Raw genomic sequence first — 26,038 nt, 5'->3', positions numbered from 1 at the left:
AAAAGCCGTTGTTATAATTAACAAAATACCAAGGGGGTTGTTTAAGATAATTTTCATTAATCCTCTTATTTTTTACCCCGGTGTGGGGTGCCCCCAATCCATGGTAGCATGATTACGAAGTGCTCGGGAGGTGGGGGTGGGGGTAAGTGTCAAAGAAAAATCGCCCCGCCGGACGCGCCAAGGCCCACCCACTTCCCCCGCGCTGCTCTATAAAAGGGAGCGGTGGAGCGCAGCCCCGCAGTGGTTACTCCAGGCACACAAAGAAGGAGCTCTCGCTCCTCAGCGAGCCCTCAGGAAACCGTGCAAGTTCGGGTCGCTGCTACCACAACGTTTGTCTCAGTGGATTATCCTCACTGTCAGGTAAGAAACCTTTTTTTCCTGTCTGGAGGCGGAGGGGAGGTGGAGAGGTAGTGGAAATCTGCTCAATCTGGGCTGTTTTGACGTGCTTGGAGTTATGCTGCTGAGTCTTGCACTGGCTCTTGGCATCAGCTGCAGTTTACAACGTAAACCCCAAATCAGCTAGTTTGCCATGTGAAGTGGGAAAACGAGCTATCAGAGGATAGACTTCCAGGCAGCAAAACACTTGCTGGAGTTCGGGAACGATGCGTCTGAAAGGCAGCTCTTTCTGATCTCAAGGGTTTGCTAGATCTGAAAGCGCGCCACTGGGGGTATTCTGGCAGCCCTGCTGGTTTTCAGCCGCCTCTGCAAGTAAAGCACTCCACAAACGTAAACTTCGGAGGCTCTGTTATTTGCTCTGTGATAAATTGCTGAGCAAATATTAGCCTTTGGTTCATATCACAAACAAAGTTTCCAGTAGTTTGGGAGCTATATATCCCGAGGGAAGGAGTTCTCTGGAACCACCAAGAAAAAGGCACAGACCTTGCTTAACTTTTATTAGCAAGCATGCTTATAATTCTTCTCTCCTCCCTCCACCAGGAGTTCAGCCAGAATGAAAGTGGTTCACGTAGCCCTGCTCTATCTCGGCTCGGTGACCTTCCTCGGGGTGGATGCTGCAAGGGTGGACGTAGCGACAGAGTTCAAAAGAAAGTGAGTATCGGAGCGCGCCCTCCTGCCAGCGCCCAACCCCGCGCTCAGAGCTGCGGAGCCTCCGCGCCCCAGCGCCGGCCCCCGGCCGGGACGAGAGGGAGCTGAAGTCCCTGCGGGAACAGCAAGCTCCTAAAAGGCCTCATGCCCTTTCAGGAAACGTCCAAAAGGGAAAAAAAAATCTCGGCGCTGGCAAAGATTTTAGCCCCTCGATTCTACTCGGTTTGGCCGCTGCCCCGCAGGCTTGCGCTAACAGGCTGTCCTCTCCCTTGCGCTCCTTTCAGATGGACGAAATGGGCACTGAGCCGAGCCAAGCGGGACGCGAAGCCTTCGGGCGCGCTCCGAGGGCTGGGGCCAGCCGCCGCCGTGCAGCCCCTCATACGGAGCCAGGACGTGAAGGAGGATCCCCCGGTCTCGCATCCCAGGTACCTTCCAGCCCTCTCTGGGCTCGGGCACTTGCTGGGTGCAACGGCAAGTTTCAGGGTTCCCCTGTTTCCGGGTGCTTTGCTGCTTTTCGCTATGGATTTCCCAAGCCCCAGAGACAGGTCCTGCAGGGGACTGCGCAGCGCGCTGAAAGCAGCCTCCCGCCTCCCTTTCCCCGCGCACGTCAGCTGGCGGGAGATAGCAGCGCCTTTTACTGTGAAAGTCAAATATAAATAGTAACTTGAGCTCTGGATCCATAGATAAAATAACAGCCATAAAACGGCGGGGCCTCTCCTTCCACCGGCAGCAAGCTCTGCTCCGCGGCCAGATCGCCCCTCTCCCGCCGCTCGGCAGAGGGCAGAGCCGGGGTGGGGGGTGCTCCGACGGGACGGGCCCGCCTCCAGCCTGGGGGCCCCGGCGCCCGGGGTCCCCTCCTCCGGGCTCCACTGCGCCTTTCTCATGCCCGCTCTCTCTTCCTGCCCCGCAGCCGGGAGGATGCTCACATCCGCGTCAAGCGCTACCGCCAGAGCATTAGCAGCTTCCCCCACTTCGAAGCCATCCGCACGGGGTGCCGGTTCGGGACGTGCACGGTGCAGAAGCTGGCCCACCAGATCTACCAGCTGACCGACAAGGATAAGGACGGCGCCGCCCCCGTCAGCAAGATCAGCCCCCAGGGCTACGGCCGCAGGCGGCGCTCCGTGCCCGAGCCCCGCCGCCGCCGCCCGGCGCCCTCCCCCCGGGGCGGCCGGCGCCCCCGGACGCGGCCGGCGCAGCCCCTCGCCGCCGTCCTCGGGGTCTGAGCGCCGCGGCGCGCCGCGCCACCCGGCTGAGGCCGTCTCGGACGGACGGAGGGACGGACGGACGGAGGGATCGCCGCGCCGCGGAGCCGCCCGGCGGAGCGAGCCCCCCCCGAGCCTGGGGGCGGCGGAGCGGGCGGCCCGCGCCAGGAGGCCTTGGCATCACGGCGCGCAGGCACCGGCCCCGCTCCCCGCCCGCCGCGGCGCTGGGGCGGCCGCGCACCCCCCACCCGCCCCCGCGGCGAGGAACCGCCGGCTCCCGCGCAGCGGCACCAGGGACTTGAAGGCGCCCGGGCCGCCGCCCGCGCCCGGCTCTCCGCCACCCGCCGGCCGCCACGTCGCCCCGCTGCCCGCGCCGCTCCCGGCACCCGGCGGGGCCGGGGCCGAGCCGTCCTTGCCGGCGGGCGACGGCCGGGGCTGCCGTGCCCCGCGCCCGGCAGAGGTGGGCTGCTCGCCTGACCCGAGGAGGGGGCGCTCGGGGGGGGCCCGCGGCCTCGCCCGGCGCCCCGAGGCGCCCGCCGGTCCCGCTCAGCCTCCGCAAGGAAAGGGCCCCGCACCTGCTCTACCCTCTGCGTTATCTGCACCCGGCAGGGAATCGGACACTCACTAGTCCCTGCGGGGACTGCGACATACTTGAACGTAACAGAGAGGAAAAGTGCAATTGTACGTGGTTTTTGTTAATTATAAGTGCGGTGTGTGTGGCTCATGAGATACGTATCGATATTTAAGATTGTCCTGTGTCGTGTCCTATTTGTATCTTTTTTGGGAAAAAATATATTTTATTTTTATACTTTTTTATATATAAATATATATATATTGCATAAGGGCATTTTAAGACATTGTATCCCCTCTATTTTTCATATCGTGAATGTCAAATGCTGTTAAACTCTTTCCATACCTTTTTTAATCTTGCATTCCAGACTGGTGAAAGATGTAGAGAATGTATCAGCTGTTCTCCATGGGTAATATGTGAAATAAAATAAACACTATTACATAAAACAGTTCTGTTTTGTTGTCTTTAGAGGGGGCAGGTGGTCAGGATGAATGGTTTCTTACTTTGTTCACTCCTACCCTTACTAACTTGGCATGGCAATTCTCTGACAAGCAAAAACTTCTTAATCACAGACTTTGTTAGTAACCACCTTATCTAGCGAAATCAAGTAAACTTAAAAGCAAGCATGCATCATAAAATCCCAGGGTAGAGCTGTTTAGAAGGCTTTAAGGCCTTTTCTACCACATGTTCCAGCCAGGGCTGAAACGTGTCACAGCTTGGATTGATCGTGCAAGTTTATTTTTTGCCCTAATTAATCAGAGAAACAACTGCACACTTCAACATTGCACAACAAAGTAACAGATTTATTGAGGGAGCATGTTCCAAAAATGGTCATGGAAGCTTCCAAGGTTATTTATGTTGAAGGATTTCCTGGGCCACAGTTCAGGTTAAAGTTAAATGGTGACTGGTTCAGTGTGGGCAGAACATCTTGGATAAAAGCTTAGCATTAGGGATTTTGTTGTTTTGTTCTTTTTTTGTTCTCTCTCTCTTTTTTTTTAAGCAAATTCCAACCACAGACCAGAAAACAAATGTGAAACTGAACCTTATTAATGCATCAACAGCCCCATCTGTTGGTGTCTGCCCTTTGTGCTCCAAGAAAACAAACCTCCAAAAACCCGAACAAGTGCATTCCAATAATGTCTTGGATCAACCATACCATTTCCCTTACTTTACAGTGTCTCTGAAGATAGTGAACATACACAGGAAAGGGCAGGGGAACAGCAGTACTAGGTACTGCTAGAAGAGATGAAGTGGGTGTATTGTTTTTACTTAATACTACATGCCTAAGGCACACATTATTTACGAGAAAAACTCAAAAGAAAAACAAATGCGAACAGGCAAGCGGGCCTTTTCCAGGAATACTACTGCTAAGTAGTATGGGTAGGAATCCAGTTGCCACTGACTAGAAAACTTGCATATATTTTACTCCACAAAGTTTTGTAGTTCTGCTTGGAAGTGTTTATTTTTAGTTACTTTCCTAAACGTTTTTGACTAAGACTCTTGGAATCTAGAGAGGCGGGTTCTCCATTTGCAGCATTCTTTTGTTTTATTTTTCCTTTATTTAATATACATATATGTTGACACTTGCCAGTTTTAATTACCACTTCTTTGTTAACTGCTGGAAGAGAATTTACCTCTCTACTGCTGATGGCCTTTCTGATCCAAATTTTATAAGATGTAGAAATAGAAGGGACAACACCTTAATGACCTAATAGAAACATGAAGTAAAAGGTATCAGACTTCCAAGTAGCTCATTTTTTTGTTCAGAAGGGATGACAGCAAATGAATGATCTCTAGTGTAGTTTTTAGCTGCCAGCTAAGAAACGGGTGAGTGGCTGTTCTCATAAAAATAAAGGCCATGAAATTAGAATAGCTGCTGCTTCATGTTTTGGGGCTTGCAGTGGGGAATCACAATTTGTAGGTGAAAGCATGATCCTGCTGAAGTGCTTAGCACCACTAAAATGCCTTCAGTAGAACCATATACTTTAATAGGTACTAGCTTTACTTACAATAGTCTCCGCAGTTACAAAACTAGCATCTTAGTCATCTGAACTTGAAGAAAATAATGCTGTTTCGGACTACAGAAGGGATAGGTATGCACATTCCAACTAATTGCTTTTGTTTGTATTGACCTTTTCTCTACTTACTGCCAAAAAAACAGTCCCCAATTAGAAATGCTTTTTTCCTCCCTCTTTTCCCTTTTGCTGTTAGAAAAAAACTTCAGTCAAAGTTGAAAAATCCCTGGCCTAACTGAACAGGGCTAAAATCAGCAGTCTGCTGCTGGATGGCATAATTGGGGTCTTACTGGAGCTTAGGAAGTGCCATTTGCGTTTAGAAGGATCACGAGCACCCCCTGCCGCAGCTGTGGGGAGCAGCAGAACTCCATAGCTGTCATAAACAGGAACTACAGAAAACAAAGATCTCTGGTTTTTCTTTTTTGGATCCCTCCCTACCCCCCCGGAAAATTTTTAAAACCATGCTATCTTTCAAAGTGCAAAGACCAACACTGCTGAGGTGGACATGTCAGAAAGCAGAAGGTAGCCCTGTATCTGGGAGACAACGTGGGGTTTTTTGAGTGTAAAGAGGAATGGAGCTGAGCAGTAAACTTCCTGGGAAGACAGCAGCTGTGTTGTACCTAAGCTAGCGAGGCTAGGCTAGAGAGGCTGGAGGAGACGACCGAGCAGGCAGGGACTGCTTCCCGCTGCGCAGCTAAGCCCATATCCCCAGCTGAGTTCCAAGTCCCGGGGGACCAGTCTGTAAGGATGAAGCCCTTGGAAACAGCATTCACCCTCCTCACCCTTTTCTGCACCTCTCCCTCATCAGATCTGCCCAGGTGAGGGCTCTTCCTCCTGCCCATGCAAGGGATATTACTGAAGACCTTTGGCTAAAGCATCTTTTCACTACAGGCATGCTAGAAAGGAAAACACTAGGCACAAACCTTTAGACGGTAGTTGAAACGTGTGCCTGAACTAAATTAAAATCTCTGAGGAGTATGAGGATTTCGAAGCCCCTGAAGTTTCAGGAGAGCAAGCCTGCGAAACCACCCCTCCCCAAAAAGCACAGGGATCAGAATGATGCTGCCCTTTGACCTCTGGGGATGAAAACGAGCCCCCGCCTCGCGGTGCTCACAGAACGCCAGCCCGTGACAGCAGGCGCCTGCAGAAAGTCCCAGAACTTCAGTAAGAGCTGTGTGCTTAGGTCAAGGCCAGCCTACGCTTTAGTGTGATAGATGAGAAGTGAAAAATGTCATCACATGCCTCCCAAATCAGTAGCATCTGTTTACAGAACACCTTAGTTAAAGTATCAGTTTCTAAGCACAGTCTGGTGCCTCCTAGGCCAGCATTTCAAAGGCTGCTTAAAACATAGTTAGAAATTCAGTTCAGACAAGGTTCTAAATTAAAAATCAGCTTTGCAATGGTAAGTATGTATTGGAGCAGGAATTTATCCCTGTCCATCAGCAAGTCCAAGAGCGAATGCCAAAGGTTTGGGCACCATTCTCAGCAGAGCCTCCACGGTGAGGTGTCAGGAGAGCTCCGGGAATATTCCTTATGAGCTATTATTTTGCTCTGTGCCCACCCTAGAGACACCTTGCAGCAAAGAAAAAGTATGTTGCTATAGACACTTTTCATTACCAAAAGAGATTCCAAAGGCTATTCTTATCTGAGAAAGATTTCTGTGATTCCAGTATTAGTGATATATGGAGTGGAGGCCAGTGGCCTAAAATGGTGATATACAAGTACTTTCCCTTAAAATCCCAGTGTGGGTCCCCTAAGCTGGAAGAGGGAGCCCAGCAATTATATTTGTCTCTCCAGTAGGTACCACAAAAGTTACTTTAAGCAGCCATGTCACAGGAGGGACTGTAAAAAATGTTTGTTCTCCATATGCATCGGAAAGCAGTGAAAGTGTTTTGCCACTATTACATAGTAACTATTTCTGCTCTATTCAAAAAGTATAGACACAAGTGTATCTTCGGACTGATGATTATCAAAATCTGCAAAGCATCTCAGCCTGTACTAATAAGAACTGCAGTCAGATGCCAGATATAAACTTTTTCTTCAAGTAAAATGACAGAAAGGGGAATACTAATGAATACTTTGGCACATATGAAGCCTTTTCTGGCTCATTTCGTACCCAAAGGACAGCAGGTCATAATTAAAGCCAATAATGGCAACTCCAGACAACCATCCAAATATTTTCCTTGTGCCGTCAATACACTATTTAATATTATCTCACATCATACTTCAGTAGTGTAGAATACACAGGCATCAAGCGAAAAAATTCCAGGATGACTGAGTGCAACCAATAACTAAATCCAGCTATGCCTAAGTAAAATTTGTTTATTGTGTTCACAAGGATGTGCTTTTATTATCCAAATATTTTTAAAGGACTGCTTATTTCATCAAATAATTTGTATGAGCTTTGAAACTGCTTTAATTTTTAAATACTTAACTCCTTGGAACAAGGTCATGCATCCTCCATGACGAGAAAGAGCATAATCTGTTCATGAGGTAAAGAACTATGTAAAAGGCTATGTAAAAGGCTAATTTTGAGTGCATGCTATATACACTAGTCAAAATGCCTGATAACTATAATGTCTCAAAATGAAAAGCAAATGATTTCGTTAAAATTAGAATCAGTGTTAATGATTTGATAAGACCGGAGTTTTTTGCTTTCAGAATTCTGAGCCACAGCAACAGCAATGAGGAGGCCAAATGACATCTTTTGACTTAGTCTGGTTCTGTGCTAACTTGTACCAAATATTTAACTAGAACTCCTTGGGTTTCCCATCCACTTACAAAAAACTGCATTTTTCCAAAGTCAGGAAAGATCAGTCCAGTCCAGCTGAAGGCAAATATTTTGTAATAAATTCTGACCCCCAAAATATGTTTGCAAAATAAATATTCCTTCGACACTTTCAGTCGAATATCACTTTCCAAATCTGTCAGTTTGCAAATTACACACAACTTTTCTAGCAATTATAAAAATATTTATACTTTCTTCATACTTTCCTAATGTGGTGTAAAAATAAATAAACAAATGTCTGGGTCTTAATCTCTCATGTTCAGTAGTATCACCAGAAACAGGAGAACAAACATAAGGGGATCTTATCTGTTAGTTCAGGAGCAAACAAAGCAGTTCATCAAACAAACATGATTATTGTCCTTTTAATAGATGGTTACTGTCACAGGAGTTATCATGAAACCTAAACACTCAAAGTCTAAAAGGCTATCACGTAACTCATCCCACTGCTGTTGGGTGAGAGGACAACAGGCTGTGAGGGTTCCTCATTTTCCCTTACATGACCTGGCTCTATTGCGAGTCTCTGCTAGAAAGCAGCATACCCTCAGAGGCCACTACAATTCCCTGTCTGCAAATAAAGGCTTGGGAGCAGATCTGAGCCTGCATGCTGGGAGAAGAAGACAGCTGCACCTTGTAAAGTAAATTTGTTCTCTTCAGAGCCAAGGAAAAAGTGATGGATTTTTAAGTCACTATTTTTTTCCTGGGGCTGTGCTGCTCTGTATCCCATTCTGCATAAGGAACAAATTCATAGTCTGGCCCTTTATTGATAAACAACATGAAAAATATGCAATGGGCAAATACCATTAGTCTCCTTCGTGCCTACAGACATCAGACGTACTGTTGGTGATGACCTCGTGAGCCAGATAGGAATCTCACCACCAAATCGCAGGTCAGAGACTGATCCCATCTAATTGAAACAAAACTTACATTGACTTCAGCGGAAAAAAGGCTGAGCTTCAGCTTTCTTTCAAAAACATGGCTATTTTTATACTGAAATTTTGTATTCAGAGTTTTGCTTTATACTTAATTTATCCATGAGTTCTGTTTTTGAAGAGTGAAGACGCTACTAAAAACTGAAAGTAAGGGTCGAGAACTCTACCAAAGAGAAGTGACCCAAATCCCAGCTTTCAGTTCAGTCCAGCGTGAGTTCTGCAGCGTATGACCATTGCTGCTCCTCTTAAGTGGATGTGGCATTGCTGGCAATGACAGCTTCAACAAACATTCATGTGTGGTGCTAAATGTGTAGATGAGTAGGCATCAAATATGAGAAACTTTCAGTGTTCTTGTCCCAAACCTGCACATTGTTATTTATTTAATGCCATGGGATTTTGCAGTGTTTTAAACACTACAACTTTATATAGTCACATTGGATTTACACATGCTTCATTTCCCCTTCCCACTTTTTTTTTTAATCTCATCACCTATTTTGAAGCCTTGGAAAAGGATATATCCAGACAAGTAACTCCAGTGAGAGGGAGCTAGTGGTGTGCTTTGCTTACAGCAGAGACTGGCAGTCAGGACTCCTGCATCAGTCTGGCTGCATGCATGGACAGTCTAGCACTTTGTGATATTTGTACAAGATAATCAGTATGTATTTAATGAAGGATATAAAATGATTTGCATGGAAGAGTGAGTCCTGCAGTGACAAAAATAATTTGCTGAGTGATAATTCACAATATCTTGCCCCAATCTGATTTCATTAACTCCTGGTAATGGGGGAAAAAACTCATGTTACAAGTACACAAGGGCCATTAAACCTGATTTATTATGCTAACCACACTGCTACACAGACAGAAACAAATGCTACGGTTTTTCCATGGAATGTTGTTAGAGTTGATGTACTAAGATATTTTTCTTCTTCTACTAGTCCGGCATATCTGTAAAACTTTGCTGCCATCTGCTGCCTTCTAAAGAAAAATAAATCACTCTCAGATTTAAGGTTATTGCTGGATGTCAGAGTGGCATAGTGCTGCTGCCACCAGGGAGGCCTGAATTTACAAGGATTTTATATCTGGCCTGGGCTGGTTACTCAATATGCTGAGTAAGGCAGAGGCTCAAATTTTTCATTCCTCCTACGCTTTGCTCAGGAAAAGCAGGAACAGCACAGTACCCACACATATTCTGAGGAGATGGAGAAAGGAAACTGTCCTGCTCTTTCTGGTTTTCTGAGTGACCTCAGGGTTTACACCTTGCACAATGGATGCCTGATACTGCCTCCATCCCAACACCACTTTCAGCTGTGGGCTGCCAAGAAAGCACTGAATATCACAGCTTTTTTGGAAAAAAAATGAATGTTTTCAAGATGTATGTGACAAAGAACCCTAGCTCCTGAGGTGTTATGTGAGTTACCTATTGACATGATAAGTAAAGGAAGCTGAAGTTAGAGAGACCTGTACTGCCTTTTCAGGAGCATTCTTGAATGGAGAGATGTGCACGTTCTGCATTTCAAGACAGAGAGCTTGTAAAAAGACGGGAATTAGAACAATGTGATGCATTACAGTGACCTTTAGTTCTGTATATCTAACTAGGACATAAACAATGTAGAGTTAGGTGTGAGCTATCAGCTTCTAAGGTCGCAAAATGAAGGTGTTCCTCTAACTGATACAAACAACAGAAGGGAATATTTTTTGCAATGATATCGTTATACTAGGTTGAAATCACAGTCAGGTTTACTCTGATATAATTGCATAAATTATATATACTTTTTATAATACAATTATTCTTATTTAAAAAAATAACCCACCATAAAATGTTTTTGTTATAACACATAACCCAACAACACTCTACACACAAGAAGAAAGTAGCATATGTGGTATGAAGGAGTTACTGAAATTCTACCTGACGAAGCTAAAGACAGGAGAGAGGACTTATAAAAGATTGTAAAGGTCTCTTGGCTTAGGTGAAGGGTTTATTTTTTTATTTATTTTTAAGACATCTGAATAGCTCAAACAGGCATTGGAAAAGAGCCTTCCATTAAAATATTTCTTTCCCTTTCCACAACTGTAGAAGTTCTCCAGAAAACTCTATACTCTGTGACGCCTACATACAACATTCAGCCCTTTATTCCTAATAGATTTAAAACAGGGAGTTGAAAAAGTACGTTTTTGATTCATCTCTGGTTTGGATTCAGTGCTGGTTAAAGTTGTTCTGCATTGGATATAGAGTAATCCACTAATTCATTAATTTACATGCTATACACTCTGTTATGAACAGCTACAAATGTGGAGAGGATGTCATATGAACGGGGCAGGCTTGGAGCATCGACCTTCAAATAGGAAGTGAGTCAACTAGGAAGGCTCCAGGTAAGGCTGCAAAGGAGGTGAAGCACTGCACTTAGCTATCGGTAGCTCAGGCAGAGGAGTGGGAGACAAGGCTATTGAACAGGTTGAACCACCACTACTCAATAGGTTAATGCACACACACGCACACGTCATGGAAACATATATATGCACAGAAACACATACATGTAAATACACCTACCAAGTAAGGCACCCTGGAGGGACTGATGGGAAAAGGCTTGAGAGACTGCAGCCTACTGTCACCTACAGGGCACTTTCATGAGTAACAAACACACAATTCACAGACACAGAAGAGGAATCCAAGCTGTTGCCAGCCCTCTTTCCCGAGAAGCAACAGTTTAGCTGGAGATCACTGCAGGCAGGACCCTGCATGAACAAGTCCTGCCAGCATCCGAAGAGCAGCACAGAGCAGCCAGGCGACCTTGCCGCAGTCTTGTAAAAAACACTTGTACAAAAAATTGTCTAAACAGTCCTCATACAGAACAGGTCTCTGCTTGGGGATGTCAGACCTTAGTCAAATTGCTATTTGGAAATAGCAACCTTTACATACATGTATGTTTGAAAAGGGCTTCACAGTGATATTTCAAATTCTGTTCCAGATCCAATTTTGGTTTGCAGTTTGGATTCAGTTCAGCAATCTGGTTTAAAACACAGCAGGTTGAAGCCCACGATGGATCACTGAATTATCCTGGATTTTAGCTCGGGCAGCTCACAGAGAGTCAAAGTAAATGTGACTGGAGGGGAAAAAAAAAAAAAAAAACAGTATCTGTGATGGAGAAAGGGACTGGAAAAGCCTACTCCTTTTAGGAAGAAAATGGGTGCTGCAGGCCAAATGAGAGATGCTGAGGGTGGAAAAAAAATCTTCTGGTAATAGCCAAAAGTTAGTACAATATTGGACATCATCAGAAAGGTTACTGAGTAGAAGAGAGAAAGCATCAGTTTGCTACTATATAAATAAAGCCTTGATGCACCCCCACCTTGAGTATGGTGCACAGTTCTGATGTCTACATCTCAAGAGGACATAGTGGACCTAGAGGAGGAAGAGAGAAAGGCAACAAAAATGATCAAAGCAATGGAGCAGCTGCTGGGGAGACCGAAAAGGCTGAAACTTCTCAATTTGGAGAGGAGAAGGCCAATTACAAAATCACAAAGGTGATGGATAAGGTGAACGCCGAAGTGTCATTCATCATCCATCAAATCCTGCACTACTAGAAGTAGGGGGCACTCACTGAAACTAGTAGGGAATTGGTTTAAAACTGATGAAAGAAAACATTTTTTTTTACACAGCAGGCAGTAAATTCTTTGAATATCTTGTCCCAAGAGGTTGTGGAGGTAGACAGCATCTGCAAGTCCAAAAAAGAATGAGAAAATTTCTCAAACAACAGTATCTAAACAGATGCTATAGGGAATAGGCAGGGATGTACACTTTAAAATCCTTAATCCAGTGATGCTGGAAGAATATGAGGAGAAAGGACCACAGAAAGTGGACAGGCTCACATGCTCTTCCCTAAACAGTATCTTCTTCTTCCACTGCAGAAGAAAGTGGAGGCAGAACACTGGCTTAGATAGACTACTGGTCTGACCACTAGGACATTTTTTATGTTCTTATGAATAAAGTTTCTGTGTTGAGAAGGGAATAAAGGTCAGAATAAAGAAGTAATGATATACTCACAGCCTACTGAAGCTTGAATGTAGTGAGGAAAGTATGTTTCTACATGGTAGGTTGTGACTGAGCCTGTACCGTAACTCACCAACTCCCTCCACGCAAGAAAAGTCACCTTATTGCACGGCATTGGGAATGTGAATAGTGCCAGTGCTGGGAAACTGGCTTATGAGAGCACACAGATGTAGGGATGCACACATGTCTACACAGCAAGAGATACCAATAAGACTGTTAAAGCTATGTCTCTGCATACCCAGCAGCAGCAGCTTGAATCTTTCTAGGATCATTAGGTTAGAAGAGAGTCGGCTCTCCTTTGTGAGGCCTTGCAGTGTAGATGGCAGGGGAGCAAGACTCGCAGCATCTGTAGACAGGAGGCAGGGCCAGTAGAAGTAACTGCTATGAGAAATAGCTGGGATGATTATAGAAGTAACCGACTGCTTTAAAAATGGCAAGAATGCTGCAGAGTGGAGTAGAACATGTTAACTGAAATTATTTTAATCACATTCTGCTTTTTCTTAATTGCCATTTGTTCAGGAATAATGTTTTAATATTTTTTTTTCTTGTCAGCCACATAGCAAGACAGAAATCACTCCCTTTGAGTTCAGTAAGAACAGTAGAGGTCTGTGATGTGCTCTGTGAGTACAAATGAATTGAACTGTATTCAACAGAAGAAAAAAAATATGGATAAGAAGTTTATTCTTTGCTTTCATGTGTCCTGTATATTTTTGTATTCACAAGTTTTTTGTTGATTTAAGGAGTTTTACTTTTACCCTGCTTTCTCACCAGACTCTCTGCTGATGAAGGATGAATAGGGAAAGTGTTGACCTTTCTCTGTATGTTCCAGTTAATAAATACAAATAACACTTTCTTGTATCTGTGCCCAGTTTGGATAAAACACAGTCTGATAGATACTGTATCCCAGATGTTACATCGGATAATTAGGCAGCTTTAAAATGTAACATAGCTGAATGTTATTAAAACCACTAAAATAAAATCAAACCTTCATCCCTACCATATTTTTCTGCAGAAAACATAGGCTTTTTGTCTTGAAAAGGTCAGTTTAAAAGAAGAAGCATAATGATTTAGAGCAAGGTAACTTTCAGTCCTAGCTTGTCTGTGTTAAATATTTTGCAATAAACTGATTACCACTTGCTTATCACAGGCAAAACAGTCAGCTGTTAAGCTCTGCTGTTTTTGTGCATTCTAACACACTTCTAGTATGATCCAAAAAATCCAGGCAAGAGGTAATATATGTAATCACATGACTTGTTATCTTAAATGGTTACATATGTGGTATTTGCTCTAGCTATTTGACACGACTCAAGTTGATCTCATTGTTTGTATGCTTGAGCTGGAACAATTATGTAACTACTAAATGGTATGGTAACAGCAATGCCATACAGGACGGAAAAAAAGCAGAAATGCAAGGTCTACCAAACTGTCAAAACATCTTACACTAATATAATAAGTATATTTTCTGTGTACAGGCCTACATCACAGAACAATGAAAGGGCTAATATTCATGCTGGCAGGTTTGGATTAATCAAGACATCTTGTAGTTCTTGTAGCTATTTGGAACCTACAATTTTTGTGGTTCTCAATTACATCAGAATCTGAATACTTTTAGATAAGTTCCATGTTTGCCAGAATAACAAAAAATAAGATAATAAAAGCAGACAATACTGGTGCTAAAAATAGTAATTTTATGAGAATGCTGTCAAATGATAACATACATAAATCAATTCACGCATATGTATTTTCAGCTATAAAATCTTGTTACATACTAAAACTCAGTTTGGCAACCTCTTACAGAGGATGTTGAGGCAAGTACTTTTTTAGTTTTATCATTGGTTTATAAACAACAATGAAATAGCATGTCATTAATTAAAGCTGAATGAGACACAAACACCATGATTTTCTTCTTAGTATTGACCTCCTTCTTGCAGAAGCATTTGTATTAACAAGTTAGAAAAATGAAGCATGAAGGAGTTACGGAAAATTCATTGGCATATATCTAATCTGATTTTGAAGCTTTTTCTTTCCGTTTTCCTGGCACACACATATCCGAATTTCAGGTTTATGTAAGTGTAACCGTGAAATACTTTGTGAAACTAGAAAGCGTCCTCTTCAAACTATTTTGGTAGATTGCAGTTCATCTTGAAGTCTTCTGGAGGTTTTTGTTGATCAGACAAATATTACAAGATAAAGACATTCCATTGTTCTGAAGTCTCTGACTCTAACCTCATTTTATCAAATGTCAGAAGCTAGTGAGTGACTACATGGACAGCACCCACCTGAACCAGCACAGCACGCAGTGTGCTAGTGCTTCAGAAGGGTGAGCACTTTCTGCTGATTCTATAATGGACCAACTTAAAAAGGGTGGCAACAGGCTGTTGGAGGTACTTTAAGATGAAGTGTTAAACCATGTGACAATTTAAGCGCTTGTAAGGCATCCTGTACAGATTCCGGTGTCCTGACCAAAGCCCATACCTGAGGAATTGTGCTCTGTATTCCCTACTTCTTCCTGCTATTTCAGTATTTTCTATTTCCCGTCTCAAAAGTTTCCAGGGTTGTTACGCAATGTTAAAAAAGTGCTCCACCGAAGAACTGGAGAAAGCAAACTGTTCTAGAAAAACTGGTTAATAACTTTGGCTACTACATAAACGTCAAACCAATAATGCTTTGTATGTGCTGGTTTGCTGTCTAGCATAATAAGCTTCCTGTCTTCTGCTTGTGGAGTTGTTGATGCACAGCTGAGAGGGCCTGGGCCTAGAGAATAAGAAAAAGTGTTCTTCTGGAGCATGGAGCCTACTGTTGCCCGCTGTAAGGAAGACACACATTGGTGCATGAGGCTGTATTGAAGTTTTCCCTGCATGCTTGACAACATGATCTTTCTGCTAGATACTTTGTTTCTTAAAATATGTGAGTAGGAGAAACAGTTTTACTTAGCATGACTTTAAAACTGACCAAAGCAAATATCAATTATTGTCAGCATGGTGGTCACAGCTCCCCCACACACATTTCAACAAAAGAGCGGAAGCCTGGTTGTTTTGTCGTATGTGTTAAAAGTGGATGGCAAAGGAAAGCAAACATCATGGATTAGCTCATAGCCTAGGAATCAATAGGATGTGAAAAAAACTTTTGCTTACCATGATGCATTCAGTGTTTTGTTCTGTATTTTTTTGACTACTCTCACACATCTACCGTCACAGATAAGAGAGATAAAAGTAAATGAATTAGATGGCTAATGAGAGTGCTCTTGTCTCCCAAATAGCTGAGATAGAGCTGTACCAAACTCCAATTTTCAGGGCATGGCATAGCCTTAGAGCCTTCTGTTCTGATTTGTTCGGTACAGTCCAGCAGTAACTGCGGTCATTTATATCCCTAACAGCTGCTGTTTCCCAGTCTGACAGCGGTAGCGAACTTTGGAACCACAGCATTTCCCATTGCGCCCCAAAGCCCGTGTGCTGGTACTCTGAGATGGTACTGCCCAGTAATGTTATTCTCAGGGAGAAGGTAATTCAGTTCTCAGTCACAAACTGTCAAGCTCATCCACTTAAACAGTGTCTTTCTCTGTAGGAGCAAAGTGGGGAGTATCAGCGCCTCTGCAGATTTGTAGCATTCATTAGCCCAGGTGTTCCTGGCTCAGTTCACTTCTCTGACACAATCCATTGCTTGTTGTATGTCTCAAAATTATTATTTCGAGCAGAATGCTTTGAGAAGGTAATGGCTTCCCTGCATATGTCTAGGTCATTCTGACCTAACCACTTCCCTGTAATATTGTCAGACAACTGGCCAACTGCCAACATGCTCAGTGAATTTAAAATGCCATTAAAAAGATTACAGTCCGTCTTCAGTCCAGATTTTCTCCAGCTCAAACCATTGTGAATATGCCTAGAATATTTAAATATTGCTTTTACTGTGCAGAGGTACAGTAGGATTTTTGTTTCTGTCCACTTCTGTCTGAAAAGCTCCTCCAGTCTCTAAATTATTTTCATCCAAGGCTAACATGGAAGATTCTTGAAACAACATTTAGCTAAAAATGGAAGGTGACATAAGAGTATATGTCAAGTTTCCAAATGTTAAATCACAATTACTTTCTTGCCTCGCTGGCACCTATGAAGTGATTTGGCTATACCGTTAACACAGATCTTAGTCTGGAATATGGCTGTACTTGACTAAATACTGGTAAGTGGTTACAGAATTAGAAAGCTGAGCTTGTATGATGGTACGGTCCATGAGCCTGTGCAGACTTCTCTCCCCCCGGCTAGTTAATGTATATTATCTCTTTTAGAAATGCTTTACTCTTCCTGGGCTTGGTGATAGATTGTTAGTTTAGTGCTATAGATTGATAGTTTTGTTTTGTTTTCCAGTACTACTATGTTCCTGATGCTCATTTTGTAAAGAAGTACGACTTGCTGGCCAAGGAGAATAGCTACTGGTAATAACACTGAGGCAAGAAGACGAAGCAAGGATACTACTGGGAATCTGGGAGCCAAGTGGATGCAGACAGGCTACACCTTCATGGATAACATCATCTGCTGCAAGGAGCAATCCCTGAGCAGTTCTATGTGATTCATACCTGTGCTGCTACTCTGCTACTCTGCCATGTAGAGTGGGCTGCCTATGTCTGTGCTGACAGCTAGGGCGTGGAGGAAAACTGGGACTGTCTGGATGAAAAACACTCAGTTTCAGTCTCTAAACTAAAAGATAGAGGCTTCCAAAACAAACTAAAGAAATTATTCACACAAAGTGTGCCATTATATTCACTTCTTATTTCCACAGAAAAGGAGCATAGGTTCCTTGTGCGATAAAAGTCTGTGAGAAAAATAAGTACAAATAATAGCAGACACGTTTCATACTAATGTATAGCAGTACTTCATGCAGAAGATCTAAGAAGTGCTTAGATATAGCTGGTTAAATATACGTTTTAGTGATGACAAGTAAAGAAATTAACTAAACTTATATAAGTAGTTATAAAATACATAGAACCCCAGAATATCAAGCTCCTTCCTATTAAACTTATTTAGGCATGAGCTCCTCCATAAATTTGTGGAATATTCAGTTAAAGGCATAAACTTCTATCTTCATCTGCTTACTGTCTAAGAACAGTGCCTGTGCCCCTAAATGGATTTCCAAAGCACACAGTTGCTCAAAACTGACCTTTGAAAATTTTAAATGAAATCTGCCTGTGTACACCAATGTTTAGCTGCTGCTATTCAGCTTTGTAAAAATCTGATTGAAAATTTGAAGAAACAGGAATTTCATCAAGTTGGGATCTTTTTCCTATTTCCTCTTGTAGGAATCTGTAGTCTTTGCAAACTTGTGTTTTTCCCTAGAAATTATCTGTAAATAATTTTCAAGGAAACAAAGAATGCAGTGTTAAGATTCCAGGACTATTTGTTTCTATTATTTTGGGCATCTCACCTCTATATACTGCTCTAAACACACACACACATTCTCTCTCTCTCTCTCTCTCTATATATATAGTATATTAGATATATAAAATACATATTATATTATATTATATATATAATATATATAATATACATCATATACATAATATATATTATATATATTGTGTGTGTGTGTGTGTATATGTATAAAAGTGTGTGTGCATATATATTTGTGTGGTTAAAGGGTTAGTTGGTGCATGTAGATATGCCTTCACTTGGACAAAAGACTTTAAAATTCAAAAGGCCTTGGAAACCCAAGCAGTAAGAGAGAGAAAGCAGCTCATAAAGACTGGTATATTTTCCAACAGGGAGCATTATTGCAAAAAGTTAGAGGTGTATGGTTTGTCTTGCTGAATTCAACACAACGGACAAAATGGAGTTTAGAATTACAAGTTTCTCTCTCCAAATCTTCATTTTTTCTCCAGAAAAATATCTTTTCCAGCTCCACGTTTCTCTTTTGTTCTCCATGGGCAATCTGATGGATCCCTTGCCTGTCTTCCTGGTTACTAGAAGGCACTAGAAAGAATATAGATAATACAGAGAAAGACTTCCCATTCTCATTGCAGTATCAAGCCATCCTCTAACCCAGAGAAGGGGATCAACTATGACAGAGAAGACACAAAGCCTTTGCTTCATCTTGAGAACTGTTATGTCTGCTACCCTCATAAATGGCCATTGGGAAACGCCTATGGCTGATAGTCTTTATTTCAGGCAGCATCACAGTTTGTCCCACTGCAGTTTGCCAGGATGGGCTTTTCTACTGAAGCAATAAAGAACAATGTCTACTGCCTGCAATCACCTTTCAGTGACATGATTTCAAATAGAGTTAGGCAAAAGAGTATTAGGGAAGATGTGGTTCTGGGTTTTCAGGGGCTGACAGCTAAGACAAACCACCCCTGTCCTGTGGCTCTGGTGACAGGCTTATGTCCTGCTTCTGAAAGCTCAGCAGCAAACAATGAGAAAGAAACAAATTTCCTCTGGCAGAGAGCAGCTAACCTTTGGAAACTAACTTCTGTGTTACAGCAGAGGCTTTGACTAATAGTGCTCTTTGAAGGAGCTGTTGTGAACAAAGACGCAATGCAGTCAGTTAACTGTTTCCAACGCCGACATAGACAGATTCTTCTTGGCCTTTCTCAGCAGACTGTCAGCTGGACCAAGAATAATTAAGTTCCAAGGTTGAAAAAGTGGTTGCTGGCCATTCTGGACTTAAAAAGATACCTTTACTCTCCTCTCCACAAGTTCAATCCTCCCGCTCTTCCATTTTTTTTTTCCTTCCTTGCACTTCTGCAGACTAAAAACAGAAAACAAACAAGACCCCTTCCTCCACTGCAAAAGAACACTTTTTCCTGCTTTTCTTGGCTGAATGCTCCTTTCATACTCAGTGGGTATCCTTGGGATGTCTCCCAAGGCAGGCTCTGCACAATAGCCTGGCACCAAGAGGCATGGCTGTCTACTGCCTAGCAGCACTGGCATGACCTGGAGTGGCTTAACTTCATAATTGCTGTTGCTCAGATAATATGCATCCTCACACCAATCTCTCAGCCTTGTAACCACACCAAAATCTCCCTGAAAAGAGCAGCCGCTATCGCTGGACTCAGTTCCCATTCTGAAAGTTGTAAGATACAGAGCATATTTTCTGTTTTTCATTCATGTAATAATAGGAAATCCCAGAGAGCAGAACAAGAGTTTTCACAGCTTCCCAGAGTGGATAATCATTACGTACCTTGGTGACTAATTTGGCTCAGGGCAAAATCAATGGAAAAAAAAAAGGATGACCCCTTGTTCAGCTCTATGGTATTATTATTAAGCAGCAATTGCAGACTTTCATTGACCTCAACAGCAGCTAGATCTCACCCTGAACACATTATCAGTGCAGACAACTATCCTCTATTCCACTGGAGGTCTGTGACCCACATCCTCAAATTCCTTCTAGGAGTTTGAAGTCAGCCGCAGGCATCAGTTGAGTAACATCAACACTGAACCACAGTGTTCTGAGATAGCTGATCTCCTTCACGGTAATTGATTAGACTCACAGTGCAATTAATTTCTGGATCATGCCAGTCATTCAGACACCTTAGAAATATATCAAAAACTGGCAACATGACACTTGAAGTTATATAATTCATAAGTATTAGGGAAGCATACGCTGGCAGTTCTTGAACTTTTGACCAACAACTGAATGGTTTGTCAAAAGTCCTTCAGTTCTTTAGAAACAAGACAACACTGAATTTGGACAAAAATTCACTTCCATTTTTTTGGTCAAGTCACAATCTTTACAGGGATGAAACTGCATCCAACTTAAATGTCCATTACAATATTTCCATAACTCACATCTATCTGACTGGTTTGCCAGTTCTCCGGCCTTTTAAAATCTTGGAGGCAATGTTCAACATGCAACCAAACTTTTCATAACTTACTTATACTGATTTGCTGCAGAAAAATGGTTGTCAGTTGCCATGAAAAATGTTAGTATTCTCCTATAAAGTCCAGTATTTACCCCCATAACATGTGAGTGTGTTGACTCACAGACATAGGCAGATTTAACTGATGGTGGTCTTCAGCTATCTGTTCCATTGCTCTTTGCTTCCCACAATAGGGAAACCTGAATTGTCCATCCAGCTACTTCTAAACTGTCCCACTATATGACCTTATTAGAATAAAACCAGGACTATATCTGTTTATGTCATAGAATGTAGTGATCTGTGAACATTTTTGCACACAACTCAACTGTCTCTGCTGCGGAGGTGACAGTCTTAGGCAGAGGCATGTCATGGATGTTGGGGAGGCTTCCACTTCCAAGCTTAATCCGACTGTGCTGAATCCCACTGAGTCACTGTTGGATGTTATCAGCTTCCTTCATTTCTATTCAAGAAATTAATGGCATATTGTTTATGAATCTTAACAGAGCATTCCTCAAAAGACTGGGGATGTGAATGATACTGCTCTGTGATAAGCCAATGGTGACAGTCATTCTTAGACTATTTGCAACATACATTGGCAGAAGTCCTTCAGTATTTCAAAAATAGTGGACAAATGCTGAACTTAAATTTTTGCTATTCAGTTGCTGATCCAAGTGATCCAAAGAATTGCTGATCCATCTAAAACATACAAGATGTGCAACTGAATTGTTGCAATTCAGCCTACATCAGTATCTGAAGGTAAATATAAGCCAGGTCTAAACTGTTTTAAGTGTGCTTTATAAAGGAGGTTTTCAACCTCATAACCTAAAAATATCCATCTATAATAAGTTTTTCTAATTAGACTAAACACAGTTTTTGCCTCCGTTTTTTTAGGGATGGGAAAATAGTCAGGACTGGATCATCACCTTGTAATCTGCCCTGAACAAAGCAGTAGTGTGTAGGTGTTTGTCTCCCCAGACTAATCAAGTTATTGCAGTCCTGCATCAGATAAAATTTAAGTCCTATTAAGTACAATTATCTTAGCAAATGATTGGTGAAAGTGGATCAAAGCATCCTTTGTTGCAGTGGTTCTGTAAAGCCTGATTTACCTCTTTTATCTGTAGAAGGATTAACTTCAACAGAGAAATAAGGGAGACTCTTTATGCTCATTTACATCTCCATACAGGGCTCCTATAGGCCTTAAAGGAGAGCTAAGTAACTGACAGACAAACCACTGAGACACTGAAGAAGTGGCTGGTTCTTAGCAAGTCGCCCATGATTAAGTAAGCAGGTTGGAAAGAAGAGAAGTCACATCTTCCACTGCCCATCCTCAAGTCCTGAAGAGAAGAGTTATCTTATTGTTCATTTACACAGCAAATGGGGTTCTGACTCTCTCTTTAATCAAAGTTTAGAATCACAGCTTATTTGGAAATATAAAGAGAACTGAGGGTCTGATTGATCCCACATGCATATTGGGAAGTAAATAACACACAGCAAAGCTATCAAATACCTTCTAGTTTCTTCTTAGCTTTAAGATTATGCAAGTTGTACACTTGATTAGCATTCCAGCGTACAAAAGGCCCAGTAACCCCCCACAGGTTATGTAAGGATTATTTTTAGGTATTCTGTGAAAGAAATTATTTTCCATTAATGAAACTGGAACAATTCTAAATACCTTCATATGTTAGCCATCTAAAAATATTTTATCAAAGGAACCACAAAACTTATCTCTAATATTCAGGAATTCATCATTATTTCTTCCAATAATTCCGTATTCATTGAATGTACTATTAACTTGCATAATAAAAATGAACATACTTGGAATTAAGTTGTAATTCCATTGCTTTCTTTAGCATTTGGTTAAAGATGGACTATTGTAGAGGGTTTCATTGTTCATGAGGTCAATATTAGCTTAATTTTCCCATCATATAACAACTTCTCATATATATATATGTATTTTCTATTCAGATGTTTAAGTCACAGGAATTAGGCTTCTATGATCACAGTCTAAGGAAGCTTACTCACATTTGCAGGTAGAGATAGGAAAAGTGGCTGTAGCCACTCCGAGTGCCACTCCAAGTGATCTGGCCCAACCCAGCAATGGGGGTTTTGGCTTCAGTAGGAGGAATGGCTGAACGAAACGCATATGCACTCCTTCAGCAATCTCAGTTTGAGATTGAGCCTGATCCTTTCAAGGCTAAAATCAGAAGCAGCTTCCACTAATACACCCATCTGTAGAGTGAGATAGCTGAAGCAGAGTATACCGTTCACGTTAAACCATCTCTAGGGACTGTAAGCCCCAGGAGAGCGCATGCATGTGAGCTGGCTGTCTCTCTCAAGAGTGAGTTTTTACAAGCAACCTGGGGAAAACCTTATCACAACTGAGCTACACCCATAAATTACCGTCACTCCCATAAATTACTGTCACTGCTAATGACAGCAGATAAGTACCAGTTACTCAAATCAAAGCCCTGTCTCCAGCCTTTGGTTCTCTCTTGGTTCTCCCACATCTCCAAATTCCTGTCAGCATCAATGTAGAAATGTCTCCCTCTAAGCGATGCTATGTTCTGAGTGATTCTTTCTTGCTGCTCTCCTGGCAGCTTTTTCATTGCAGCTGGCTCCCTTTCCCTCTGCTCTGGAATCATTTTCTGGATTAACACTTTTCTTGCTGTATGGAGCTTATACGCTCATTCCATCACAGTGTGCCAATTAAATGCACCTAGGACCATGAGTCAGATACACCCCACAGTATGCAGTTCCAATATTGCCTCATGAATCAAACATGTCTCTCCTGGATCATAATAGCAAGAAACTTCACTGAATAAATTTTTAATTTGGAATTCTCTTTCTAATCTAATTTTCAGAAGGTCACCTCTAAAAATTCAAATATGTGACTTGTGTTATTTACTTTATGGCATAAGTTTGCTTCCCTCCCATAAATAGTCCTGTTAAATTCATTGGAATTAGTTTCACAAAACAAGCTGGTCTAGCTCAAGTTCTCTTTTCTGTGGATCTCTATCTTTAAATTAAATACATTGTGAAGTTTTCTAGTAGGTGTGAACATGAAAGATGAGTATGAGTTATCAAAGAACCTTGAGCAAGATCAATGAGCTAGGAGACAAATTTTGAGTTGAACAGGAAGAACCTCTTACTGCGAGAGGTGGCAGGCTGGCAAACGGTTTCCCAGAGGACTGAGCAGAGCTCAGTTACTTGGGATTTCTAAAAGTAGTCTCAATGCTAGAGTCTGAGATTGAATGTGTCTGAGCAGTTAGGGTAGCACATTCTCGGAGTATCATTCCTGTATAGCCTCTGATTTCTATCAAATGCTACCTGCTCTCCTCTTAGTTTCCGGCTAATTAATTTTACTAAAATAAAGGTAAAAAAAAGTTTTCTGTGATGTTTTCTTTGTTTTACCCTAGTTCTGAAATTGATCTATTTGCTAAAATGGTGTTGCATCCAGATATCGGAGAGATGTGGACTACATTGTTCCAAAAGGAAGAGGCGCTGGGTTTCTGAGTTACCATTTCAAGATGTGGTTTGCATTATGAAGAAAATTAAGTATTTTGGGAGTAGGTGGCCCAGGAGGCCTATTCTATTTTTATTTTTGATTATTTGTTTTTTTTGTAATGGGCTCTTTCCTACAAAATAACTACTTAATTAGATTTGAACCCACATTTAACGTTTGTGAACCTTATTCCCTTTACTCTTTCTGGTGAGATCAGTGTTCTACTGTAATTCCTGGAGTTACATGGGTGTCAAATCAGTCTGAGAGAGAAGAATCATGTCACGAGAGCTGAAGAAAGGGAAATGCCTAAATCCCATTGAAATCCTACGAGAGTTAAGCCTAAGCCTTTGCCCCTGCTATTCTTTCTTGCCTTTTATTCTTTCTGAAAGGAATTCATGGCCCTTTGGTGGATATGAAACAACAGGATTCGGATGTGACCTCCGGCTCATAAACTGATGATTACTGCAATTTGGGAAGATGTGCAGAGAAAGGATCATTACATACCTGCCTTGTTCTTTTACTCTTTATGTAAGTACCCATTAGTTTTGCTTTAATTACTGTGATGTGCACTAACTATATAACAATGTTGTTCAATGCTTATGTGACCAACTTGCTAGTTTTTGTGACAAAAAACTTTGATAGTAATCTAAAACCAGAATATAAATCAGTAAAAAATGTAAAATTCACAACCGATAATTTCACTTGCAGAGGTATTCACTGGAGGATGGAAAACCATGTGAAACCCGTAGGCAAGTTTTTCCCTAGGTAATTTTGCAGGGCAAGAGAAGAAAGAATGCAATATACAAAACGGTTCAGATCTCTTATCTTGCAGATATCCCACATGGTTCCACGTGGATCTTGGGGAAGTTTTCTCTGTGGAGTCCCTCTACTTGTGTACAGGGACAGGGCCATATAACCTGATTTGAGTAAACCTGTACCTGAGACATTCTATTTGCTAAGTAAATAATAAATGAACAGAGTTGTTATTTTTTAAAGACAGATTTCCCCTACATTGAGGATGCTACAGGAGGATCTTAGCACTGGGCATATTAGCACTTCTACAGGGCTGATGGAGGCTGCACATGTTCCTTCAGGCTCCACTGCTGATCCTATACACCGTCCTAGGTGGGCTGAGATATCATAGGAACATCTCTCTCCACAGTTCCTCTCCCACAGAACTGGAATAATTAGTGTAAATGATCCTCTATACTGCTTCTGTTGGGCAAAAGAGTCACCGCCAGACATCTAATTCTTCTGTTCTGCCCCCTCTGAGACCGTCTCTTTCCTTCACTATTCTCTCCAAATCATTATTTTTCCCTTCAAGGACTGAATCATGGCGCCCTGCCTATGTCCTTGTTAAGATCACAGCTAGAAAAATGCCTTTGCTTAAGAAAATAACATCATGAGAAAGGCCATGGCAACACAAACACTTATTTTGCCAGAACACATTTATACTGGATGGGTGGGTAGTTCAGATGGCCATGAACACTTAATAAAGCTCATTTTTCTAGTAATTCCCCAGGGCACTTTTTTTCCCCTTTAAACTATTATAAAGAGGCAGGCATTTTAGTGGAAACTTCCAGACTTAAAACAAATATGATTACCTTCTTTTCATAATTTTTTCCTGTCACCTCAGCAAATTAGGGAAGACAATTTCTAGTGTGAATAAATTGGATCTTACTATGCCTTTCCAAATCTTCAGTGTTTTTTTTTAACGTTTTATTTTTATATCCAAACTCTAATAACCGTCTGTAACACATTTACATTCCTGCATTCTTGCCCCTGTTTTGTTGGGTACACAGTATTCCTTCTTTTTCTTTTTTTTCCTCTCCCTTTGGTAACATAATCATTCTTCATTTTTCCAGATTTGGACAAACAGAAATGTTTTCAGCCTGCAGTTAGTGCTTAAACAACAACGACAAAAAGCCTCTGGTCTTTTGGCATGCATTTAAAACATTAAACTGAATGCAGAAAGAAGCAATATGAAATCTAGGATGAGGAAGTCAAAGCTGTCTAAGAAATTTCATAGATTCAGAGAATTTAAAGCCAGAAGGAACGACCAGGTCTCCTAGTTTGACTCCTGTTTGTCAAGGCCAATA

The 26,038-nt window shown here is 42.1% G+C and overlaps 1 protein-coding gene and 1 long non-coding RNA gene across 2 annotated transcripts in view; one reads left to right on the top strand and one right to left on the bottom strand.

Moving 5' to 3' along the window:
* LOC135328513 (uncharacterized) overlaps positions 1-26,038 on the bottom strand; it is a 42,368-nt gene that overhangs the window by 1,305 nt on the left and 15,025 nt on the right. The gene's annotated exons all lie outside the window — the stretch shown is intronic.
* On the top strand, positions 241-3,265 carry ADM (adrenomedullin). The gene is made up of 4 exons (XM_026104552.2): positions 241-360; positions 937-1,047; positions 1,329-1,469; positions 1,955-3,265. Exons 2-4 carry the CDS (start codon positions 950-952, stop codon positions 2,265-2,267), a joined length of 552 nt encoding a protein of 183 aa, XP_025960337.2. The 5' UTR covers positions 241-360; positions 937-949; the 3' UTR covers positions 2,268-3,265.

This window comes from Dromaius novaehollandiae, chromosome 5, assembly GCF_036370855.1.
Source record: "Dromaius novaehollandiae isolate bDroNov1 chromosome 5, bDroNov1.hap1, whole genome shotgun sequence".
NCBI classification, from domain to species: Eukaryota; Metazoa; Chordata; class Aves; order Casuariiformes; family Dromaiidae; genus Dromaius; species Dromaius novaehollandiae.
The sequence above is the reverse complement of the archived record's forward strand: the minus strand, read 5'-3'. Positions and strand labels throughout refer to the sequence as shown.